A 26,641-nucleotide genomic window follows, 5' to 3' on the forward strand; every position below is an offset into this window, starting at 1 on the left:
CTCTGCTGATTACACAGACAGAAGAAACCCTAGGGTGGAAAACACTGTAAAGAGGACACCCAGGGTTAATGATGTGAGCCATAAAGCTGGGTGGATTGAGAGGGGAGGAAGTATAATTTATCAGAGGTGAAGCTTTTATCCCCATAAAGGACCAGGTTGAGCCTACCATAAATCTCAATTGCCCTGAAATGGCTGCAGTCCTATTGGTACTGCATTAAAAGACAGATCTATCTTTTATGCACCATTAACCCCATGAGGGCAGTACTGAACAGGGTTTTCTTCCCCAAATGTGTTCAGCAAATGTCACAGGCACCTGTGTTTAGTTTCAATTTTTCTTTCTTGGGATTTCTATTTTTATTTTAGAAATAAATCATCTTCACTGGAAACACTGAAGTAAGCTCAAAATTATTTGGAAAAATCAAAGTCGCTTGGCACATCAGTTTGGTGAATTTTGAAAACTACTTTTTTCTACAAAGCTTTGTATAAGTTGAGGGTTTTCTTAAATTCCCACGAATTTAGCAGTTGGATGAGTTCAGAGGTTGGCTTGGGATTTCTGTTTTGTAATATCTTAAGTATGCTCTGAGGTTTATGCATTGAGTTTTTCAAGAATATAAACTATTATGAAATAATCTTAAATTGTCAACTTGTGTATGATTTAACCTTTTGAGTCCAGTCTTTTGTTTTAACCCATTTATTGAGTTTTTTTCCGTTTTAATTTAATCCAGAAATAGACAACAGAAAATATTATAAATATAGCAAAGAGAAGACCTTAAAGTGGCTGGAAAAAAAGGTATGTCATTACTCTAGTACCTTGTAGTAACAACAAATGTAATGTTCTTTTAAAACAATATTTTTGGATAGGGCGGTAAGTCTGAATTCAAAGAATATTGTGTATATCATATGAAAAGTGGAGAGCTGTCTAGTGACAGCCAAGGCCAAGAAGAACCTTAAACTTTTTCTCCTCCCTAACTTCTTTTATCTCTAGACTAAGCTCAGTGTTTTTCTTTTGATCTGCATCCTCAATTCCCCCTGGTCCAACCACTGAATAAACACAGGATTCTGGTTTCTTGCTATTCGGTGGCATAGATTGGGGTATCCCAAGCCAGATGGTGTCAGGCCCCTTGTTCTTTGCTGCCATCAGGCCTGTGGGTGTCCCCATACGGTGATGTCACTCACCCCAGCCCCATGAGGCATCAGAGGCAGAAAGCGTTTGGACTTGGACGAGCCGTGTCCCAGTCTCAGTGTGTGGAGTATCTAGATGCAGAAGAAATTATGGTCTTCTCTGGAGAGGGCATTGCTGCGTCTTAGTAATTCCAGGAGTTTTGACGTCATATCAGGTGTGGGCCGATGTGCTCCCACTGGACATGCTAGGTCACAACCAGTGTTTTTCTTGGAACCAAGTGGAATAAAATGGATTAGGGAAGGATAGCACAGAAAGCGAGTAAGTGTTCATTGTGGCTCCATGAAACATAACTTCATGTGTGTGTTTGTATATTGGATTCCTGTATACAAAAAGTTTTCAAAAAGTTTGTTGAAAATGAAATTAAAAGATAGAAGTATTGCTGAATCCGTGCATTGTTTTGTTGTAGTGTATCTTTTCCATGAACTTGTCAATGACCCTAATATTTCTTACTGTGGGTGTAGTTTTAAAAGAAACAGAACCTTTGAAAGCTCCTGTCTGAGTATATCATAGAGTTTCTTATTGATGAAGAATCTTACTAAACCCCATCTGTTCATAACAAGCTTTTATGAGACTGGTGTACACCATTCCTTAGAGGTCTGTGAGTTTCTTGGGATTCTTGTCTGTCTAAGATGTGAAAACCAAGTTGTTTGTCACATCACGCCACCAGGCACATGGGGGACCTGGGAACATGGAAATGAAGCCTTTTGAGTTCATTCGACTGCTCAGGCACAAAGTAATGAAAAGGTTGGAAAGATGCCATTGTTTTCTACTCTTCACATCTTACGTGGTGGTAGTACTTGATACAGGAGAACAAGTGTAAGTTTTGGATGAAAACTTGGCATTAGTTTTGCTGTTAGCAAATTAAAAGGATATGAACAGCAGAATGAAATGTATACGTGTGTTTCCCAGGAAGTGAGAAATATATACTACCTAGTTTGTTTAGACTTTGTGTATGTTTCTTTGTGTCTATTTTTAAGGGTTTAGTGTATATTAGCTCATTTAATCCTTGAAATAATCCTTAGAGGGAAGTATTACAAGGTTATTCCACAAAGTTCTCAGAACAATGAAATAAAATTATTTTGGTGTAAAAAAATTTTTTGAAGTCCATTGTATAGATTTTCTATAACACACATTTTCCATGAACTTTTTGAAGAACACCTGTGTATGGATTCCAAATGTTTTTGCACCAAAGCTCATTTATCCTTTAATTTTATTTCCTCCATGAACATTTTGAGGTACTGTTGTTTGCCCAATTCTAAAAGAGAGGCTCAGAGAGGTTAAGTAACCAGCCTGTGGTCACAGAGCAACCCAAAGCAAGCATCCTGAGTTGGGAGGTCGTGTTCTCAGGCCCCACACCGTGCCGCTTCTCGTAATGCATTACTCTGAGAAATCCATGTGTTGAGCTCATCCAGAAACATTGCTGCTACTCAGTCTGTCTCCAGATGGATGTGCAGCTCCCATCTTCTGGTATCCAGTGAAGCTGTTGTAGGCTGTCAACTGGAGATGAATGGAAGGCCATTGGGAAAGTCCTGGATTTCTGAAATCGAGTTGAAAACACAGGTTGAACATGCCTTATCCAAAATGCTTGATACCGGAGTGTTTCTTGATTGGGAAGTTTTCAAATTTTGGAATGGTATAATATGCACTGGAGATATATCCTGGATAGGCTATCGATTCCCTCTGTTCATGTACCCCTTGTACACATAACATGAAGATCATTATACGTATTTTTGAGTGTCCCCGTGTATTGACTATGACCTGTTTCATGAGACCAGGTTTTCACTCTGAAATGTCATGTTAGGGCTTAGAAAATCTCAAGCTTGGGATTTTTTTGATTAGCTTATATCCTGATTTTTCCCCCAATTGTTTTACTTTACAGGTGAATCAAACTAAGGCCGCATTAAAAACCAATAATGTGAATGTTGGTAGCCGGGTCCAATCAATAGCATTTTTCTCTGGTAACCAAGTTGCCAGTGACAGTGAAGGTAAATAAATCATTTCATTGGAATTGATTCTTGTGTAGATTTAAGTTGATTGTATATAAGTACTTTTTTTTTCCCTGAAAGATTTATTTATTTTTGTTGGAAAGACAGATTTACAGGGAGAAGGATATATACAGAGAAAGATCTTCTGTCCACTAGTTCACTCCCCACATGGCCGCACCAGCCAGAACTGAGCTGGCCTGAAGCCAGGAACCAGGAGCCTCTTGCAGGTCTCCCATACTGATGTAGCGTTCCGAGACTTTGGGCCATCCTCCACTGCTTCCCAGGCCATAAAAGGGAGCTGGATGGGAAGTAGAACAGCCAGAACATGAACCAAATGCCAGCACTTTCAGGCAGAGGATTAGCCAGTTGAGTCTCCATGCCAATCTCTGTAATTTTCTTAGGATTTAAGAATCTGAATGTCATGAATGCACATTCTGGTCCAGGTGCTCATAGATATTGGGGGCAATGTGCATGTTATTTCAGAATCAAAAAGTAATTCTACTATCGATCACTCCATCACTAAGATAATGATTCATTCAGCCAGTAATTCTTTTACACTCATGGTGACAGAAAGCTTAACAGCCTGGCTGTTGTTTATGAAGGATGTGTTGCTTGCAGGCTCTTTGCAAACTTGTTGGTATACAGACTTCTCATCTGTGCCTCCTACTAAGTCCCGGGGGAGTTAAGGTTCTATCCCAAGTGACACCCCGGTAAATGACAGAGACTGGTGAGTGGCAGAGCCTGCCTGGCCCTGCACCCCAGGCTCATCACCTTGATGCCCTGGTCCTGTGGCTGCAGCTCGGTGCATTTTATTCCCAGCAGCACATGTCCTAACTCTGAGTGTGTGATTTTACATCACAGCGTCTCTTGCTAGGTGGTACTGCAGCAAATTCTTACCTGAGCTTGAAGTCAGGGGAGAAAGGGAGATAGTAGGTGAATGAATGAATATTTTAGAGACAAACCTGGGGTCTGCTTTTGACGTTTTGTATCCCCTACAGTCATCCCATTTTTTTGATTCAGCTTGAATAGCCTTTTGTTCTGTGGAAAATACTTTGAATTAAGAAAAATTCAGAGAGATTTTATTGTCTTACATAACTGTCGGTAGTTGATGTTGAAGTTGGATTTTTTTTTCTTCTAAAAGTATTGATTGATTGAATCAAAGGGAACAGTCATAGAGACAGATGGAAAGAGACACAGACAGCAGTACCTTCCATCTGCTGGTCCATTGCCCAGATGGCCAGTGCTGGCAGGAGCTTCATCAGTGTCTCCCATGTGGATGGCAGGAACCCAAACACTGAGCCATCTTCCGTGGCTTTTCCCAGGTCATTGACAGGGAGCTAGTTCATAGCTTGACCTCTCAAAGTTGCATTTTAACCCTGAGACTCTAGATGCTCTACAATCATTCATTATACATTCTACTGACTTAATTTTCTCTCTTTGTTGTTCAGGATTCTTAAAAGCAAACCAGGAAAAGACATTACTACATAATACTTTACTTCTCTTAAAAATGATCACATTCATTACTGTCCATTGATGAAATTTATCCTGTATTGAAGTACACTTAGACAATATTAGCCTTTAAAGAGGACATGGATACTTCCTGTTGTTGTAGGAATTTTTTAAAAGAGATTTATTTTTATTAGAAAGTTAACAGAGAGGAGGAGAGACAGAGAGAAAGATCTTCTGTCTGATGATTCACTCTCCAAGTGACCACAATAGCTGGTGCTGCATAGATCCGAAGCCAGGAGCCAGGAGCCTCTTCCAGCTCTCCCACGTGGGTGCAGGGTCCCAACGCTTAGGGCCATCCTCGACTGCTTTCCCAGGCCACAAGCAGGGAGCTGGCGCCCATTAGGGATCCCAGTGCGTTCAAGGTGAGGACTTTAGCTGCTAGGCTACCACGCTGGGCCCAGAAATTTTGAACTTTATTTGTATTCAGGGACTTCAATGTTGAGCACAGCCTCAGGTGTCTGTGATTACCGTTATTACAGTGTGTCTTTGATTTCATCCTGTATCATGTCTTAACCATCCCAGCATTCTATTCCGCTAACAGTTTATCCTCATTTTACAAAGAGAGGCTGAGACTAGAGCTTAAGTGAATTCCCTAAAGTTACACAGAGTGGGAACTTGAACTCAGGTCATTTGACTGTGAAACCACTACCGTTATTATTCATTCTGATTTCACTCTGCACTCTGTTTCTTTCAGAGGATTATCTGCGCTATGCCCATGGTCTGATATCCGATTACATCCCTAAGGAATTAAGTGATGACCTATCTAAATACTTGAAGTAAGTGCCATTCATCCTGTGCCTTTGAATTTCTTGATTTCCTCAGCAGTGGGGTTTCTTCACAGCTTATCATGTTTGTGATAACAGATTATTCCCGAGTGAATAACCAGGGTTGTACTCAGGGTTGGAGATGATCTTTCATGGGCATTGATTTTCTTTCTTAGTTTTATTTATTTGAAAGAGAGAGGAAGTGTGTGTATGTGTGTAAGAGAGAGGAAAAGAGAGGAAGGGGAAAGAATTTGAGAGCGAGAGAGAATCTTTCATTCACTGGCTCACGCCCCAAATGGCTACAGTGGCCTGGGCTGGGCTAGGTCTAAATCAGGTACCCGGAACTCCATCTGGGTCTCCCATAGAGATGGCAGGGGCCTAAGAACTTGGACCATCCACTGCTTTCTCAGATGCCAGCTACGTTAGCAGAGAGCTGGATCAGAAGTGGAGCAGCCAGCATGAACTGGTGCTCACATTGTGTGGGGGAGTGGGGCACTGGCATAGGTAGTGGCTTAATCCACTGGGCCAGGAGCTGGCCCCATCCCCTGCACTCCTTCACTGCTGGTCTGATTAGACACCATAGGTCTACCTTCTGTTGCAATTTACATTCACTTCTTTTCTTCTGACTGGACATTTTTAAGTTTTGGTTAAAGGTTTGGGAAGAATGATAAGCCAATTAAACTTCTCTTAATGGAAGAAGAGATACTTGGTGTGGCTTTTTGTCAACTGTTAAAATAGTCTTCACTTTAAAATATAAACTCACATTTTCATTTATGAAAATAAAGTGCTCTAACACCAAAATGCAAATTTACACAAGCCAAAGAAAATCGATTGAGTTCCAACATTGGGTTCTAATTTTACTTTTTTAGTTCAGACAATTCCAACAGAGTTAAGTAACAAAATGAAGATTTGTTCATCTAGAGTTTCCTTCTTCACGCTGAGGTGATTGAACCGTGGAGATAGATGGTGAGACAGCTCTACAGTGAAAAGTAGGACTCACTACATCTTGCATTGGCCTGGTTAATCTGTTTGCTTGTCCATGAAAAACCATGACTGTGATTCTAATTTTTACCTTCCTCAGGCTGCCAGAACCTCCAGCTCTATTGCCAAATCCTCCAGCAAAGGTAAGAAACTGACCAAGAGACCTTTGGGGGACTTGGAAAAATATTACACTTTCACTGCATAAAAAGTTCATCTTGCATGGAGGGATGAATATAGCTTACACTGGGCTCGCCATCTGTAGTTTGTTATTTTCATGGGTTTTACCTAAGCGGTAAATAAAGTACTGTGAAAATCAAGTTAGTTTATCAAGACACCCCTATAAAAACATGGTAGATAAATGTTTAAAATGAAATCATCTTTGGTTAGTGCAATCACTCAGTTAACTTTATTAACTACCAAAAATACTCTGTTTATATATCTAAAACTCATTTTGCCAAATCTAGTTGCCGCTGGGACAAGCATGCACAGAGCATAATTTTTGTTACACAAACAGTCCTTTGAGCAAGCATAACTACTTTTTTTTTCTTTTTCTGAATTTGAAGTGGTTACGGAATTTGTCATTTATTTATATGTGTATTATTTCATGTGTTTAGTTAGAGAGGCAGAGAGAGAGAGAGAGAGAGAGAGAGAGAAAGCAAGCTGCTATTTGCTGGTTCATTCCCCAGGCTGAAGCTGGACTAGGACTCCAGGTCTCCCATTTAAGTGGCAGGAAACAGTTACGTGAGCCACCATTGATGCTAGACAGGTCCATGTTAACAGGAAGCTCATCAGGAGCTGGAGCCAGAGATCGGATGCAGGTGCTCTGATATGACCATAAGGGTCCAAACCACTAGGATAAACATGTGCCCCCATGATAAATAAATTTGTACATCATTTTTATCTGTGAGAAGAAATCCCTTTTCTAGCCCCAGATGTTCTCCAACCGTTACCCACAATGCCTCTGCAGCTTGAGTTCTGCCTTGCAGACTGGGGGAGCGGAGAAGCCACTCATAAACCACACGTGCTTGCAGACCATGGTGTCTCTAGGCCAGATAGCAGATGATGCAGTGCTGTTCCGACAGAGAAATCAACGCACACTGGCTGATCCCAGCTTACCAGGGCAGTCCTGCTCCAGCTAGCAGTCACCAAGGCTTGTGAGAACCTCCATGTTCCAGGATATTAAACAGCCTTCTCTTCCTCCTACATTCATTCTTGGGCCTTCTAACTGGCCAAAGGGCTCAGGATCTTTTAGGTCTTGTCCTATCTGGAGGTGGTGCTAGCTCTACAAGCACTCCTTACTTTGCTTATTAGGGCTGAGAGTGAAAAGGGCATCCATTGTGATAGGGGAGGAAGGCACACATTCAGTGTTTTACTCTTGCAGAGTATTTCTGGGTGGAAATCAGCTGCGGTGAGAGCCAAGAAAGGCTATTCCAGGCCAGGCTCCTGCTGCTTCCTATCCAAGCGTTAATCTCTGATCAGAACTCCAGGGCACACAGAGGAACAGAATTCTCTTGCTCTGTCTAAGAGTTTAGGCTGTCTGGAATTGTTCTTGTTTCTCACTCCAAAAATTAAACAAGGTTCTTTCTCTCAAATATGAGTCTTCCTTAGGAACTTAGAGATCATTCATAAATGGATCTAAAGCTATTCTTGAAGCCTTCATAAAGCTTCTAATACCTTCTAGAGTAATGCATTTCATGAATTTATTCTCTGCCCCAGTTTTTTCTTGTTTTAATTTCCAAAGCGTCACTGTGTGTGAGTTTTGTCATATACAGCTTAGCTCAAGGGTCAGCAAACTTTTTCCACATGTAGCCCAGATAGTTAATATTTGAAACTGTCTAAAGCCAGCAGCCCCCTGTTGCAGCCACACAGCTCTGCTGTGTGCAAAACTAGCTACGGACTATACATAAAGCAGTGCAGCCAGGTTCCAGCAGAACCTGGTTGATACGGGTCAGCAGCCAGCTGGATTGGCCCCGGGAGCCACCGTTGCCAAACTCAGATTTAGATCCCAGCCAGTTCCTCCTAAGCCCCAGCCTCATCTGCTGCATAATTTTCTCTGCTTTTCCACAGTCATCTCCTGGGGTCTGTCTCCCTGGGGTTCTGGTGTGCACGTTACACAGCGTCCTGCAGCGTGTACTGCCACAGGCATAGGATAGATCCTCCACCAACTTTCCTGTGCATGCTCAGGATGCGCTCCATTGTTACAGTTCATATTCTCAGTGATTTTAAAGAAATAAAATATATCCCATCAGCCGTGAAATGCCTCTGCAGCTGTGATGTAACTGATAGTGTGGAGCTGGTCGTCCCTGCCATGTTTTCTCATTATTCTCTAACTACTATCATGTGTCTGTCTGTTGAAGCCCAGTTTCCACCCCTCATCCCTTCAGTCTCATTTAATTTGGCACTGTCAGCCAGCGGAGCTGAGCAGAGCATGATTGTAGGGTGGGAGGTGTTCCCAAGCCCCTTCTTGCAGATCGTTTGTAATAAGCAGCCCGGGCCCATCCTTAAATCCCACCGTACACTGCCGGCTCTTCTTCCCACCTCCCACCACACCGTGCCCATGTGGCCAGAACCACTGTCATGCTGTTTCTGAACCACTTGTCTATTTCCGCAGAAACATTCCTCACTCCTATAAGGATTTGGTCTTCTAAACAAACACTCATTTCAACAGATATTGTGATCCTTGTATTTTTCAGTGTATTCAACAGTGTGCTGGGAATGCTTAAAAATAAGTTAGGTACAGAAGCTGTTGCTATTGTTATATGTTATATATGTTATATATATATATATATATATATATGTTATATTGTTATATTGTTATATGAACTCCTGCAACTGCTGCTGTCTGGCTTGGTTGTGAACATTAAGACACTTGAGCAAGCAGGTCCTCTTAGTAAATGTGGTTTATTCATATGTGAGTATCTTTCATCTTTCTATGAAGTGTTATTTGTTTCTTTAAAAGGCAGACAGATACAGAGAGATCTCCTATCTGCTGATTCATTCCCCAAATGCCTGCCACAGCCAGGGTTGGGCCACACCAATGCCAGGGGCCTGGAACTCCATCCAGATCTCCCCTTTGCGTGTCAGGGACGCAAGTACTTGGGCCATCATGTGCTGCTGCCCAGGGTGTGCATCTCTGAAAGCTGGGTCAGGCCTCAAGCCCAGGTACTCTAATAGACAAAGTGGGCTTTGAGTTCTACTCTCCTGGATGAAAAGACCTTTTCATGTACCTTTCCATACATCTTCCATACACCTTTGCTGTCTCAGTGAAAACAGGAATTGTAAAGAAAGTTGTGTGTGTGCACACACTTGGTGCTGGTAGGTAGTTTCCACATGATAAGCTAGATGTTTTCTTTTGACAATTCATGGGCTAGATGTTGCTACAGAGCCAAAGGAAGGTTTTGCCACATTATGTGATATATTCCCAGGATCCCCCTTTGTTTTCTACAGGAAAGAAATTCAGGACACGTTTTTTTTTATCCCCTTGTGTCAAGTGGACGCTGGCATCTCAGCAACCCCACCAGTTCTTTGTTTAGCAAAAAAATAGAATGTGACAAGTGAAGGAAATAAATAGAGTTTATTTCCTAGGGTTGGCTCTTGTCAACCTGGTTCTCCACAAAGATCCTGAAGATCTGCGGAATACGACTCGTGGTCATTGTGCAGCCAGTTCTTCATGTTAAACAACAGGAGTTAGCAGCCTTGATGTTGTGCCTCTTCTCTGTTTTGGCAGAGTATGATGTCTTCTGTGTCATGATCATTAAGGACACAGTGAGCTCTTGACAAGACTCTCACATTCATTGGCTCAGGATGTTCAGGCGAGAGGTGCTAGTATTCAGTGATGGCTTGACATAGTTGCATTGGACCTACTGGAAAAAGAGCTTGTATAAAAGTTGTAGGGTCAGCGCATGACCTCTGTGCCCTGTGCCTTCCTCTCCTGACTGCTGTGTGAGGTTGTTCCTTTGTAGGTAAAGTCCAGTAGCTTAGTTGAAAGGAGTTAAGGACATGAAGCTGGTAAGTGATAGAACAATGCTGTCTTTTTTACCCTAGGTAGACTCTAAGTCAACTCAGGAGATAAATGATAAAACCAGGAGTTCCAGCTAAATAGCTGCCCCCTTGAAGGGTAGCACTGACTTCACTGGTCTCGTATGTGTCCCATAGATTGTCCCTGAAGTCAGCAGCCACCTTACATGCTCACCGTCCCAGAAATAAAATGTGTATGTCTGTCTGACCATTACTGTATGAGCTGAGGAGCTGGGTCATGTGCCCACCCAGTCATACCACACCATCATGAAGGTTTCTTCTTATTTCCCTACATAACTGGCAAAGCATGAAAGAGCTCTTGTGAAATGTAAACCCAGTACAGGTCTGTGCTTCATTGGACCTCTGTGTGGAACTCAACTACGGATCTTTATTTATTTACTTTTTAAATGAGTTGATGTGTCACAGTGACATTTGACACTACTTCGCTGCTCTAACATTGCAGAAAATAAAGGTATCAGATGAGCCTGTAGAAGCAACAGAAGATTACACTAAGTTTAACACTAAAGATTTGAAGACTGAAAAGGTATGTGTGTCCAGGTGGAAGGCATACTGCATGGACTTGGTGGGTGGTGCTACCTGAATACACCAGACGCAGTTGCATGCTTAATGGTGTGATTACAATTTTGACCATGAAGAGTTAGTACTTAATACTGGGACTTAATACTTAGTTCCTAGTGTTGCTTAAAATGAAAATATTAAGTAGTTGACTTTTCATGAATCAAAGGAAGTAAACAGGCTTGGCAAAACTGCCCAAACTTTGCTAGTGACAATGTCGGATGGAAAGGAACCTCTGTGAGTAATTTTTGGTCAACCCTGCTGCCCAGAATCTTCCCAAGAATTCTAAAAACAACAAAAATATATTAATGACTGCACTAATTAGCAATCACCCCAGCAAATATTTTGCATTTCTTACTGAATAAGCACTTGTAGCCTTTAAAATTGGCATGATAATGCTTATATAGGTTTTGGTTCTGCCGTCTTCATTAGCTTTATATTGTTCATATGTTCACACAACATCCCTTGAAAAATTGTGATTCTGTGGTACTCAGTCATGTGTGTTATTTTATTTCCTCATTTGGAAGATTATTTAATTAATCTCCTATTTTGGGCAGAGTTCTGATTTTTTAAATTGTTTTAATGACATAATACACATTCTTATAGCCTACTTCTCCGATTATTTCTTTGCTACACTTGAGAACTAAAACGAAGAGCTTAGAGAAAGTGAGCTACTTCATAAGTATTGAAATATGTGTAGCTGAAGGGCTTTCTAAAAATGTACTCCAGATTTGTAACCCCAAGAGGCATTGTCATGCATTCTTGATAACCTTGTTTATTACTTTTATTCTGGATAATTTTTGTCCATCAAAAATGTATTTTACTAGGAACGTCAGTTTTTCTCTCTACCTTTCAAGTGCTTGTTGCTGTTTTGCATTTTTGTGAATTGTCCATTACCTGTTGATTCATAAAAAAATCAATTCTAAATTAAGATTACTAGCACCTCATGGTACCTGCAGGGCACAAGTCATTTTCCAGTATGTTTTTAGCCTTTGCATGTGATTTTTCTGTTGGTTTTTAATTTTTCTGGGATTGTTTTTCTTTGTGATTTTCTTATTGTTTTTATGCTTATAGAGTCCTTGCTCATCCCAAGAAAGATTAACTTCCACCTAGACTTTTATTCTAGTTACTCCCTGTAGAACTTAATGTACTTTAACAAAAAATTATATATATGTATGTATGTGTGTATGTGTATATGTGTAAATATATATAAGTTATATAAATAATATATATATATAACAATATATAACTATATATGTTGTTCTTTAATCTGTTTGTAAACATGTTGACATATGACATTGGAGCACAATCCAATTTAAGGTCTGACCAGCAGGTTCTCTCAGTGCTCCAGAATAGACATTCTGGATTTCCTTGAGAGAAGTCTTTTTGACCCCTTCATGGAAATGGTCCTTCCCATTAAAGCACCAGTGAGAGACTAGGGATGGACTGGGGAGGCAGCTGAAAGCCTGGGATAACTAAAAGAAAATTCATTTTTTACCGTCCAGTCAAAAATCAGCCAGCTAACATGGCAGCGACAGCATCAGAGAGAGGCAGGGTTACAGGAACCACGTGCCCAGCCCTCAGAGGATGCTCGGCCAGTGCACCTGTTTCCTACAGCCCCCGGCGAAGGCAGCTGATGTGTTTGCTCTGCCGATGCCCGTAATTTGTGCTACTTGGGAACAAGTGGTAATGCCTCAAAGTAAAATCAGCGATTTTCCATCCTGTAGTGCTTTTGATACGCTGTAAGGGGTGGGGAGAGGAGGTGGCTGGAGAATGCAACAGCCAAGAAGAGATACGGGACAGAGTCATTTGGAGTTTGCCTTTTTAAGAAAGTATTTCTTTGTTGAAAGAAAAATGGGACAGCTAGCCTGCTGGTCCAGGATGCTTTGCGATACAGGGCATCTTCTGAATATAATAGGGTTGTCCTTGGTTTCCCGTAGAGCGAATGAATAAAATCAGATGGTAAATTGCTGTGAATTATTCATCAAGTGGTAATACCAGGCTGTAATTCCTCCCTGTGACAATTGCTGCCGCCTGTGTCAGTTCCATTGTCTGGTACTGCACTTAATGCACCCTCCAGAATTAGCCCCCTTGAAAGTAGACCATTGCTCGTAGCATTCCACTTCTCGGAAGGCGGCATTTTGGTCCTAACGTATTCTGTCTCTTAGGTCTGGATTCTGAATAGAAATAAGGAGGTTTTTCTGTCCCGCGTGAAGCATGGGAGTAGCAGACGCCTGCCTCCCGTAATGAACCGCGAGACATGCACAGTCTTGTTTGATTTGCAAGTATGATTTATAAATGTTACATTTGTAACAAGCGTTTATCTCTCTCTTATTTTCATTAACAGAAAAATAGCAAAATGACTGCAGCTCAGAAGGCTTTGGCTAAAGTTGACAAGAGTGGAATGAAAAGTATTGATTCCTTTTTTGGTGCAAAAAATAAAAAAAAGAAGTGAAAGATTTGGAACTTTGTAAAATGAAGTTTAGCAAAATTGACTTGGTTTTTATATTCTCTATTTTGATCTTTTTCAAAGCCACGGTACTTCCTGTCAGTATCTTTTGGGTGGAAAAAATGAAACAAACAAAAGGCAAGAGCTTTCAGGTTTTTTTTTTCTTAACATTTGATTTTTGTGTTTCTAAAGAAAATCTGGGAAAATAATTGTTTAAATTCATGGCAATGGCCTCTGGAGTGTCAGTTGCCATAATGAAAAATGATCAAGTGAGCAACATTAACAGTGTCATCCCAAATTCCTTAATAAACTGATCTGTGACAGTTTTTAAGCATATGCCTTATTTTATGCAATTTTGCCACACAATAGCTACAGCAGTATGGTTTTCAACATCCAGGTCTCCTGTGTAGGCGGCAGGATTCTAACCGGAAACAGTCCTTGCTGCCTGCCTGGATCTGCATCAGCAGAGAGCCTAGTCAGGAGCCTGAGCTGGTTGTCAACCCTGGCACTCCAGTGTGGGACGTGCTGTCTTAGCTAGGAGGTCAAAGGTCTGCCCCTGATGATTCAATGACAATGAACTGGTTTCCACATTTGTATGATTTGTAAGAGGTCATGGAAGAATCAGATTATGTGTAAATATTTGTATACGTCAGTGTTCCCTTGGAATGGAGTTTTTACATGTGGGTTTATGGGTTCAAAAATGAATTTTTCAAATGCAAATTTGTGGGAATTCATTTCACAGAAAGCTAACAGTGTCTATACACCAACAAATAGTAAGTGCAAGTTCTTTTCTCACTAACTACTGCCTCGTTGGCTTTGAACATGAGAGGAAAAAATATACTTGATTGTAGCTTTAATTCACATTCCTCTGCTAGTAATAATATTGAGCATTTATTCCCACATCTACTGATTGTCATCTTACAGAGAATTGTCTGTTTTGTGTCTTTTGTTAAGTTATTAGGTTGTTAGTATTTTTCTTATTGCCTAAAAGTTGTTTTCTATCGCTTAAGGGTGCTCTGTATTCATTTTTGTCCACCAAGTTCATTATCATTGTCTTTTCTTGGTTTGTAATCTGTGTTTAATTTTGTTTGTGACCTTCTGATATGGAGATATTCTTAGCTTTTAAGAGGATATACACCGGGCCTGGCATGATGATGGTTCAGTGGCTGAATCCTCACCTTGCAAGTGCTGGGATCCCATGTGGGTACAAATTTGTGTCCCGGCTGCTCCACTTTGCATCCAGCTCCCTGCTTGTGACCTGAGAAAGCAATGGAGGATGGCTCAAAGCTTTGGGGTTCTGCATTCGCGCGGGAAAACTGAGGAAGGCTCCTGGCTCCTGGCTTTGGATCGGCGTAGGTCTGACTATTGAGACCACTTGGAGAGTGAATCAGAGGCTGAAAGATCTTTCTCTCAGTGTCTCCTTCTCTCTGTAAATTTGATCTGCATTTTAAAAAACAAATAAAATAAAAACGGGACAGACACACACACATTCCTTTTTCTTCACTTAGTTATTTTTATTCTATTTTATTTTTCAGTTATTTTATTTTTTTATTGGAAAGGCAAATGTATACCAGAGAAGGAGAGAGAGAGAAGAATCATCCATTTGCTGGTTCACTCCCCAGGCCACAAACAGGGAGCTGGAAGGGAAGTGGAGCAGCCGGGTACAAAGCAGTGCCCATATGGGATTCCAGCAGATGCAAGGCGAGGATCTACCCACTAGGCTATTGTGCGAGGTCCAAAATAGGTATTTCTTTCGGAGGAGATCTAATCACTTTATTTTTTTTTAATTGTTTTTAAAACTTTTATTTGTTGTATTTGAAAGAGGGAAAAGGAGAGAGAGTGTATTTATCCACTTATTCAGTCCCTAGATGCACTCAGCAGCCTGGGCCAGGCTAAAGCCTGGATCTAGCCACTCAGTCCAGACCCCTCCTGTGGGTGGCGGGAACCCAAACACTTATTCCATCACGTGCTGTTCCTCAAGGGACGTGTTAGCAGAAAGCTGTGGCCAGGAGCAGGCCTGGCACGCCAACATCAGATGTGGGCATACCAGGCAATGTATTAGCTGTCAGTCCCAACACCTATCCCTCTTCGAATTTTTTTTTACTTTTTTTTTTTACATTTGATTACTTCAATAATCCAGAGAATTTATGTTTAAATATGCTTTGAAACAAAAACTGTAGTTTGGTTATTTTCTCACCAGTTTTTTCTTTTTCCATTTGATCTGCAGGATTATTTTGTCGAGTTCCCAGAACAAATTTCAGTGTTTTAACCCCCAGTGTTATTTTGGGGAAATCAGACACTTTTATGAAATTCAGCATTCTAATTCAGGAAATAGCATTTCTCCATGTTTATTCAGACCCTCTTATCCTTAACATTGGTTCTTCACCTTTATGTAGGTTATAGATACTTCATTTCGGGATTGTGTCTAAGGACTTTTGTTGCTCTTAATGGATTTTTAGGTTTACAAACTGGCCATTTTGTTGTAAAGTCTTACGTTTTTACATACTTGTCCTTTAAAAAACTATTTACTTATTTGAAAGGCTGAGTCACAGGTAGACAGGAAAAGAGAGAAAGAGAGGTCTTCATCCAATGATTCTCTTCCCAAATGTTTCCATATTATTTATCTGGATTTTTCACTACATACCAAGGTGCGTACTGTTCTAAAAATCGTTGCAGTTTTTTTCCCAATCACTGTACCCGTTTTACAGATATACAGAAGCTTGAATATCCACAACAGTGTTAATAGTAGCATAAGTCATAGTTATCTCATTTGTGATTTTCTCTGTTTTCACTTTATTTGAATTCAGTTACATAGACTTGTTCCTTCCAGTCTGAATCAGACCGAAGCTAGGCTCCTGTAACTCAATCCCAGTCTTCCCCATGAGCAACAGGGACCCACATATTTCATCTGTTACCTGTTGTCTCCCAAGGTGTGCATTAGCAGGAAGCTGGATCAGAAGCAGAGGAACTGGGACTTGAACCAAAGACTGCAACATGGGTTATAGTCTTCCTAAGTGTTGTCTAAACAGTTGTGCCAAATGCATTCCCCCAACTTGATATTTTATTGCTATGCTTTACTTGTTAAAATGATAAAAACCCATCTTTTATATCTCCTTTTATAAGTAGTTCTCTTCACATTTAAATTATTAACTCATGTTGGTTGGTTTTAGATGTAATTTTGGCATTTGTTGAGGTGACTAGATGTATTTTTGGCATTGACTGTTTTGTTTTGTTCTTTTTTAATACAGAATTTATTGGGGCCCAGTGCTATAGCTTAGCAGCTAAGGTCCTCACCTTGCATGCACTGGGATCCCATATGGGCACCAGTTCAAGTTGTTGCAGCCCCACTTCCTGTCCAGCTCCCTGCTTGTGGCCTGGGAAAGCAGTCGAGGACGGCCCAAAGCTTTGGGACCCTGCACCAGTGTAGGAGACCCGGAAGAGGCTCCTGGCTCCTAGCTTCTGATTGGCTTGGTGCTGGCCATTGCGACTACTTGGGGAGTGAATCATCAAATGGAAGATCTTCCTCTGTGTCCCCTCCTCTCTGTAGATTTGACTTTCCAATACAAATAAATAAATCTTGAAAGAAAAAAAAAAAAAGACTTTGTTTTAGAGGCAGTGTTAGGAGAGAGCTTATTTCGTCACCTATTTTCTGCAAAAGTTTATATCTGATGAGGTTTGTTTTTTTCTAATTGTTGGTAAAATCCACCGGAAAAGCTATTTGAGCTTCAGATTTTCTTTCTGAGTAAGTTTTCTCATTGCGATTTCAATCCCTATACCAGATAGGAAGCTGTTCTAATGCTCTTTCTCTTGCGCCAGCTCTAGCTGTTTATCTTTTGAGAAATGTGTCTATTTCATATAGGTTGTCAAGCATGTTGGTATAAATTGTTCGTATGTTTATCATCCCTTTGATGTCTGCAGATTTTTACTGAGGTTCCCTCCTCCTGATCTCGGTCACTTGTGCCCTTTGGTTTGTTTCCAGGATTGCCTCAGAGAGATGTTTTTCAGTTCCCTTTATCCTTTCAATAAGGCATTGTCTCTGGCTTAGATAATTTCCAATTAGGCATCAATCATACTTGTCAGATTTCTTCCTTTTTATATTATGACCCCTGGGCTATCTGACTTATTTAAGATACCCTTTTCTTGCTAGTTTGCAGCATGTTGGTTCGGGTGTGCTGATGCGGTTCTCTTTGTTTTCATCTTTTTGAGTGGTCAGTAAAGCTTCTTGCACCTTTGAGTTTATAAGTTTCTAGCACTCAAATTACAGGTATGCTAGATCACTTGACAGAAGTCCTGACACTGCATTATTGCTCTTTTTAAGTGTTTCTTTTTTTCTCCTATTTTATTTTTAATTATGGTACAATTCCATAGGCTCTGGGATTTCTCCTTCCTCCTCCCCACATTCCCTCCCTCCAACTTATTTCCCTTATATTATTACAATAGTATAATACTTCTTAAGTTCATCATTCTGTTATTTCAGTGTGTCCTGACATTGCTGGTATAGACAATGACAGATAGTCCAGCATCCTATTGTCAAGATATATCCAACAGATGGGAGTCCATCTTTGATTTGGAAGTGGAGATGCATATTGCATTGTATCTTCACAATTGGATATAATAATCTCTATTATACAGTTACTATACATTCCCTTAAATGAGGAACCATGAAACAAAATCAACAACAGACATAAAGATAAAGCAAAAGATTTACAGCACCATGGAATTAAGTAACATGCTACTAAATAACCAATGTGTTGATGAAGAAATGAAAACCACAAAAGCTTCTTGGGTAAAATGATGTGACTGTGTGACCTATGAGTCAGGGAAGAATTTAATAAGAGAAAAGAAACTATTTTGAAGAAATGAAAATAAACATAATATCAAAATCCCTGGCTTGCAGCAAAAACAGTATTGAAAGGATTATTGATCTTACAGTTTGCATGAAGGTTGCCTTATATCAGAGAGAACATATGGTATTTGTCCTTTAGGGATTAACTTATTTCAATGAGCATAATGGTCTGTAGTTGGAACCATTTGGTTGCAAATGGTGGAATTTCATCCTTTTGAATGGCTGAGTAGTATTCCACTGAGTAGATATACCACAGTTTCTTTAACCACTCCTCTTTGGACAGGCATCTGGGTTGTTTCCATGTTTTTGCTATTATAGATTGTGCTGCTGTAAATATAGGATTACAGATCCCTTTCTTATATGCAGTTATCAATCTTTTGGGTATATTCCTAGAAGCAGGATACCTGTGTCATATGGCAGGTGTATTTGTTGTACTAGCCTACACTCCCACCAGCAGTGAAGGAGGGTACTTTTCACCCACATCCATGCCACAAGATGTTGTTAATAGAGTTCTGAATGTAGGCCAATCTCATTGGAATTAGGTGCAACCTCAGTGTGTAGGTTGTTTCTCCTGCTATATTTCTATTTCATTTAGATGTGTAGTGTTTCACTCTCTAGCCATCTCAGTAAATTTTTATTTCAAATACTGTAATTCTTAGTTCTACATATTTTGATTCTTTTTGAAATGTTTTTATCATTCCTCTATTAATTCTCTTTGTGTTTTCCTTTAACTATTAAATGTTGTTGTCTGCTTGAACTTAATTGTCTTTTTCATTTATGGGTCTATTTCTTATTCTTTCTCCATGTTTTTTTTTTTTTTAATTTGAAGTGATCTTAGAGAAAGTTAAAAAAAAAAGTAGCAAATAGAGTTTACATATCTCTTCCAGCCACCTTCCCCTAAATAAATACCTTACATACCCATGGCAGTTGTAAAACCAGAAAATTACAATAATATAACAACATTGGGTAGTCTGTGACCTTGTTGAAGTTTCTGTCTTTAAATGATGTCACTTTTCTGCCCAAGAACCCAATCCATTGTCTCATTACAGTGAGTTGTCATTATGTCCATAGTGGTTTCCTTTTGCTTTTCTTTTAAGATTTGTTTTTATTTGAAAGGCAGAGAGAGAAGGAGAGACAGAGAGAGGTCCTCTGTGCACTGGTTCATTCCCCTAAATGGCCACAGGAGCCAGAACTAAGCTGATCTGAAGCTGAGAGCTCCCTCTCGGTCTCTCATGTGTATGCAGAGGTCCAAGGACTTGGGCCATCCTCCACTGCTCTCCCGGGGCAAAAGCAGAGAGCTGGATTGAAAGTAGAGCAGCTGGGACACGAACTTGCACCTATGTGGGATGCTAGTGCCACAGGCAGAGCATTAGCTTGCTACACAACTGCACTGGCCCCTCATTGTTTTCTAATGTATAAAAGCATTTCTGTGACTTTCAATGACCTTAACACTTTGGAGAGAACTGATTGGTAGTCTTAGAAAATGTCCCTTGATTTTTGTAACTGTGATAATACCCTATTTCTTACATGATCATATCACAATACTACTAGCAATCAATAATAATAACAAATATCAGGGAGTGTCTGTGTCTTTGTAGCTAATCTAAGTACATTTCTTTAATAACTTATTTAATCTCTACAACTCCAGCCATAGGGCAAGGTCCCCTAGTGACTAGGATGTGGTGGAAGGTGGAGGGGAGTCTGTAGACACACCTGCATTATTATTCCTGTTGGAAGTTGGCTCCTTGGCAGGAGAACTCTGTATTATTTGGATTTATATAGTGCACAATACAGAGTGGAGTGTGCAGTGGGTAAATGTTGAGTGCCTGATAGGCTGTTGGGTTGAATAATCTAGCTGAGATTCATCTGTCTTTAAATTCAAGGAAGAACATTGAGATTCTGATCTACACTGGGAACCAGTTTTCCAGCCTTCTCTTGGTCCTCGAATACGCTCAGCTTTTCCCACCTGGGTTCCCTTCTGTGGCTCTGTTGTCTCTGTCTCACTTCCCTGGATCTTCACACAGCTGATTGCATCTTGTCATTGCCACTTTTATCTCATGGGTCCTTTTGTTGAGAAATCTGAGCCCTGCCTTCTTCACTACCTCAGTCTTCCTCCTGCTCAGTCACTCAGTAGCTTCCAGTCCTTTCTTGTGCCTTGATGTCATGGACCTTGCTTAGCTGATTCACAGATCCACACACAGCATCTAACAGGGCAACACAGAATAGGCCTCCACCAAACATTTACTGCATGAGAGAACTAACCTGCCAATCAGCTGGTCTGTGTTGGGAAACTCAGACAAGTGTTCTGCAATACAGCCTTGGGATCCTTAACAGCCTTGTAGCTGAATCTGGAACCTTCAACTTGTATGTTAATGGTGCTGTTAGTAAATGACATAGCCTCTTTAACCTCTTTGAATCAAGACTGAATTTTCTGTGGTTGATTTCACCTTTTCTGCAGTCATTTTATGTTTGTGTCATGAAATCTGAAACTCAGATACATTGTTTCTATCTCTTTGGCTCTGCTAACATTAATACCTTGGCTTTGTTTTAAATGCACACTTTCTGTTACAATTTTTGTTTATTAAGTTTGATTTTACTTGAAACACAGGGCAGGGGAATGGAGGAAGAGAGAAGGAGAGGAAGAGAATGGCAGAGATTTATATGCTGATTCACTCTCCAAATTTCTCCAGCAGTTGGGTTTTGGCCAGGCCACAGCTAGGAGCCCAGAATGTAATGCAACTCTCACACATAAGTGACAGAGATCTTGAACCAACACCTGCTGCCTCCCAGAGTGTGAATCAGCAGGAACATGAGATAAAAATGGTGTGACCAGGACTCAAGACATCCAAGCGACTTGGCCACATGACACCCCAATGGGTTTGATTTTGCTTGGTGTTTGGAGACCGTAACAAGCCCACAACCTATATTATTAAAGCTTAAGAATATGTGTATTCTCCTATTTAAATGTATCATGACATTGTAGATATAGATAGTGGTAGAAAATCCAACATCGTATGTAACAGTTTCATTAAGAGTCCATTTTTTGTTTGGGAGTAGAGATGCATACTGCAGTGTATTGTTACATCTCAGTATTTTAGTCCCCATTATACAGTTTCTGTAGATGAATACATGGATGTACATGTTTACCTTGTAAGAAGTACTTCCATAAACTGTTATGTCACACCTCTCCCCCAACTCATATGTTGAAATTTAATCCCCAATGGTATGGTATTTGGAAATGGTTTCTTTGGAAGGGGAACAGGCCTTACTATTAGTGCCTTCATCCCTGGAGTTAACTTATGCACTAACTTACATAAGAGGCCCCAGCCAGACCTTCATCTCTTCTGCCATGTGAGGGTACATCAGAAGGATGGCCATGGGGAGTGGGCATTGTGGTATGGTAAGTTAAGCCACCACATTAAAGTGCCAGGTCAAGTCCAAACTACTCCACTTATGATTCGACTTCCTGTTAATGCACCTGGGAAGTCAGCAGATGATGACTTAAGAACTTGGGTCCCTGTTGTCCAGTGGGAGACCTAGAAGGAGTTCTTGGCTCCTGGTTTCAGCCTAACCCAGCCCTGGCTAGGGGTGAACCAGTAGATGGAAGAATTTTGCTCAAGTGTGCACAGTCTTGCTCTCTCTCATAGACACTCTTTATCTTTTTGTCTCAGCATTTCAAAAAAAAATGTATTTAAAAAAAGAATATGTGTATTCTCAAGGGTCATAAAATTCTTGTTTTCCCAGAAACTTTAAATACAAGCTCACATCAGAATTCAACCACAGACTAAATAGGAATTGGGAAGTTAGCTTTACATTTGATTCAGAGCTGAAGATTCTAATCTCACTTGCAAGATGCGACATTATAAAGAGTTGATTAGCAATTAGAAAATGAACAACAGAAAAGACAAAGGGCGTTGTACATGCCAGGTCTTAGTTTGGTAAATAATATTAGGAACATGTCCTAATTAGGAAAATAGCCTTATATACACACATACACATAGTCACCAAAAAAATGTGGAAAATGAAAAGATAAATTTATTTGGAGATCAACGTTTTTGAAAAATATGCCATTTTTTTCTTAATGGTCACTCTCCTGCAACTTAATGAAGATTGTCTGTGTGTGTGTGCATACACTTTAAATGTGTGTGTTTGTATGTATATGTGTGTGTGTGTGTGTGTGTGTGTATTTTTTTTAATTTGTTCAGAAATTTTAACCTAGAGGCTTTTTGGAATCGATTGCACTAAACAATGTAATACTTAAGCTTACTAAATCTTTGGCCTTTACATCTTTGCTTTTGATTAATGTGCTAGTTTGGGAAAGCTTTAAAAATTTTTCTGCAAGCTATAAAACTGTTTGGGTACACACACAAGAGTCTCTATCTTTTTTTTATTATTATTAAGCCATACATATTTCTGGACATGATCCCAGATCACCAGCATTATTTCCTTTTGTACTTCCAATTCATCTTCAGGTTTCATTTTCCTTGTGCTCTCAGCTCTTGGGCCCTTTCATCTTTCAAGGTTTATACTTTCCTGGTTCTGCATTCCCTAGCATCAGGTTGAATGTCAAGTATCACCTGGATTTGGCTGTGTTTTGTGGTGTGCTGCAATCCATTCAAGAACCAAAGAGCCTTAACCAAACACACGAGCCATCTGGAAGTGAGAAACACATGCATGCCCGTTGACTTAGTAACTGGGCAGTATGTTGACTCTGCATGTAAACCCTTGATAGCACCGGTCCTGAAGGGAGAAAGGAATGTCCAGTGACAAGCTGTGTTTCAAGCTCTAAAAGGACTGATGACGTACAAGGAGCAGAATTGTTCCTGGTTGCCATCCAAGTTCCCCCTTAACTCTGAGCCAGGGACAGACATCAGCATTGCTGGCCTGCAGTCACCTGGAACATGTGGGATGTCCTTTCCTGCCGTCACTGACCCTCAGGGACCCTGGTTTTCTTTACACCTAGAAGGAAAGTGCGGCATTAATTTTTGTGGAGTACTAGCCAGGCAGTCGTCTAGGCTCATTAAATGAATTATCTCCTCGATTTGGCTGGAAGAAAATGTAGAAGGGAATGCACTCCAATGCTCACAGTGGCTATTGTAGTATCTGATGTTTGTGTGTGTGGTGTGTATACATATATTTTATTTTTATTTTCCAAAGATTACCTGGCTTTTAAATGTAGAGAATCACAAAGTGCACATTTATCAGAAAGTAGTACCCAACACTGACTTTGCAACTTCTGAAATACCTTTCACATGAATTTGTGTGTCTAACTTTTCCAGAATCCATGTAGCATAAATAGTATTTATCCCACTTTATACTTGAAAAATGAAGGCCAGCTCATGTCCCCAATGACCTATAGCCCATAAGTAACTTGAGCCAGAACCTGAACTCAGAATCTGTGATTTCCAGACCTGCCATACCAGCTTTCCTTTCACTTCTGTTGTGTCGCATCCTAGCAGTGGTCTCATTACTAGACCAGAAGGACGGCCTCTCCAGCTCTTATTCAGGGATTGATCTGTCCTTTTATGACAGCTGACCTGGCTTGACCAGCCACCTTGTACCACATAGACTCACCCAAACCCCCTTTGTCCCAGACTAATCCAAAGTACAAAAGTCACAGGCCTTGGCTGCGTGGTGCTGAGAACCGCTTCCTGGCATACAGCTCCCAGGCTCCACAGGAAATGGGAAGGGAATCCTCTCAGTGTGCCTGGAAGATGCTCACTGGCCTCAACGCCATGTGAACCAGGCTTTTTCTACACCAAGACTGGAAAACTCCTCAAAGGCATGCCTTTGTGTAGTGACTGCAATAATCGCATGTTAGTATGTAATCTTTACAACAACACTATGGAGTAGTCCCGACTGCGTTATACCCCTGTTTTACCCAAGGTCGAAGTGAGGTTGTACAGACCTCCCCGGCAACACCTGCTCTCTGCACGTCTGCAGACTTCTATTCTGTGTCACCCAGGGCCACTGTCTTGAAGGAATCTGTCTTCGTTGCCAGTTTGGTTTTTTTCTGTTTCATCATCTTACTCTATTCCTGACAAATTCTGGAGGTCAGTTTGTCCTCGGCACCACAAGCCAGAAAGTAAGGAAAGCTGCTACTTCACAGGTGCCTTTGCACATCACAGCTTTAATTTTAGTGTTTGCTGTTCTCTTGTTAATAAACATTACTTAGAAGGTCTCATACTAATGAAGTCTGTCAGGGTGGGGAAGAGAAAGCACTAAATGAGGTAGATGGTTAAAAAAAAATGGTTGCTGGACACTTCTAAGGACACTTCAAAAGTTTGTGGGGATTAGAATTCAAGAACTGTTGCAGGGGGAAAAAAAAAGAATTGAAATCCAGGCCTATGAGGGACCTTCATAAAGTTCACAAGACAGTGCTGGCCCTGGCTACTCCACTTCCCATCCAGCTCCTACTTGTGATCTGGGAAAGCAGTGGAGGACAGACAGCCCAAGGCCTTGGGACCCTGGACCCATGTGGGAGACCTGGTAGAAGCTCCTGGCTCCTGGCTTCTGATCAGCTCAGCTCCAGCTGTTGCAGCTACCTGGTGATTGATCCAGCAGATGAAAGATCTTTCTCTCTGTCTCACCTTCTCTGTAAATCTGCCTTTCCAATACAAATAACTAAATCTTTAAGAAAAAAATTATCAGAAATTCATATTGTAAAGCAATCGTGCTGGATATCAAAATTTTTGAACTTGTATTTTCATTTCATTTTCCATGAATTTTTTTGAAATTCCCTTGTATGTTTTAATCAGAGGATATGTAAAATTCAAGTTAGTTGTACCAATAATTTTTATTAAAAGAAAGAAGAAATGAAGCCCAGGAATAAGGGTAGATTCATTAATTCCTTTGAAAGCACATGGCAAGTGCCCACGAGTGCCAAATGTCATTGTTCTTCCTAAAAACGAAGCAGTGAGCATGCCAGACCAAAGCCCTAGCCCTGGAGAAGTTTCCGTTGCTGGTGCCACAGGTGGCAGGTCAGATAGGGCTGGGGTATGGGCACAGCTGAGCAGGCAGAGGACAGAGTTCTGGGAAGGGTGTGGTCTGGAAGGCCTTGCCTCCCTCTTAGCTTATCCACACTCTCACAGAGAAACCTGGTTCCCATCTCCATGCCTCTGTGGAACTGAGAGCCTCAGAATGAATTATTTTTAACCAACTCACGACAGTTCAACTTGTTCCCTTTGATTCTTGAGTGACAGCAAGGTCTCCTCCTTCTACCAACGAGCAATGCTTATCCTGTTACTCACTGGAGTTTACCTGTGGTTTGCTACTTTTTAAGGAAAAAAGGAAGAAGAAAGGAAAGTGAGGAGAATGTGGTTTAAGAATTACTCATCTCAGAACTATTTGCATGTATTTCTTTTTTTTTTTTCCCCTGAAATAATAGTGTCCTCCCTCTAAGTTTGGTCAGTCCTACCTTTGTGTTGTATTTCACTCCCTTTGAACATTGGGAGAAAAATAAAGCTTCTTGGCTGCCCACTCTGCTGTTGGCCCCAGGATGAGGTGTCGGAAGGGCCCTTCCCTTCCCTCATTAGCAGGCCTCGGGGCAGCGGAGATGCATGGCTGCCCACTCCGAGGACCACACCAGCTGAAGGCGCGCTTTCCTGATGCACCAGTGCCCACTCTGAGGACCACGCCAGCTGAAGGCGTGCTTTCCTATTCCGGAAGCTGCAGCTGTTACTGGGGTTTCAGCTGCTGTTCTGCTAGCCAGGGCACAACCCATGTTTTCCTTTCCTCTCTAGATGGCAGCACAAAGACAGAAAAGGAAAACGTGAAGGTGGCTCCACCCGTTTGGCTACTTCTCCTGCAGCTTCAGACACTGCAAAAGCACTTAAGACTTTCTCTTCTGCACTTTCTGAAAAAGCACCAAATACCAAAAGGTGCATTGTCAAGAACTAGCTTTGTATGGTTAGCTCCTTGATAAACATCACAAGACTGTGGGCAGCGTCATTTCCACCTGGAACTCCCATGACCTGGAGTTCGACTGTGACTCCACATCACCCTCAGTGCTGGGTTATCCCAATACTCCTGTGCGATGTTTCAGATATGAGGGTTCCTCGTGAGATTGGGTCATTTTGTAAGCCTGGTCCTGTTGGTTTGTCCTTCAGTCGAGTTAGTGTATCTTACTTGTGCATATGGTGACTTAAGCTCTTGATTTGATGCTGAAAGTTTGGGTGAACTAAGTTTCAACCCTCACTTTAAATAACTTGCAAAAAATCCTAACCCTTTTTTATTCCTTATCAACCTGGCAGCCTCTGATTCATAACAGTACTTAAACATCTGCACTTTATGATCTCCTGGAGTTATTAAAAATGGCTTCATTTTTAAAAG

The 26,641-nt window shown here is 40.9% G+C and overlaps 1 protein-coding gene across 2 annotated transcripts in view; it reads left to right on the forward strand.

Annotated features, from left to right (window-relative positions):
• RNASEH2B (ribonuclease H2 subunit B) overlaps positions 1-26,641 on the forward strand; it is a 67,317-nt gene extending 40,676 nt beyond the window's left edge. Inside the window, exons 6-11 of one of the 2 annotated variants that reach the window (XM_058670810.1) lie at positions 726-790; positions 3,063-3,168; positions 5,372-5,453; positions 6,523-6,565; positions 10,903-10,983; positions 13,363-13,795. In XM_058670810.1, the coding sequence (XP_058526793.1) occupies positions 726-790; positions 3,063-3,168; positions 5,372-5,453; positions 6,523-6,565; positions 10,903-10,983; positions 13,363-13,470 (485 nt within the window). In that variant the 3' untranslated portion in view covers positions 13,471-13,795. Of the gene's footprint in view, positions 1-725; positions 791-3,062; positions 3,169-5,371; positions 5,454-6,522; positions 6,566-10,902; positions 10,984-13,362; positions 13,796-26,052 lie in introns of those variants that run through there. The other variant, XM_058670811.1, reaches the window with a different exon arrangement.

Source organism: Ochotona princeps, chromosome 12 (assembly GCF_030435755.1).
Source record: "Ochotona princeps isolate mOchPri1 chromosome 12, mOchPri1.hap1, whole genome shotgun sequence".
Lineage (NCBI taxonomy): Eukaryota > Metazoa > Chordata > Mammalia > Lagomorpha > Ochotonidae > Ochotona > Ochotona princeps.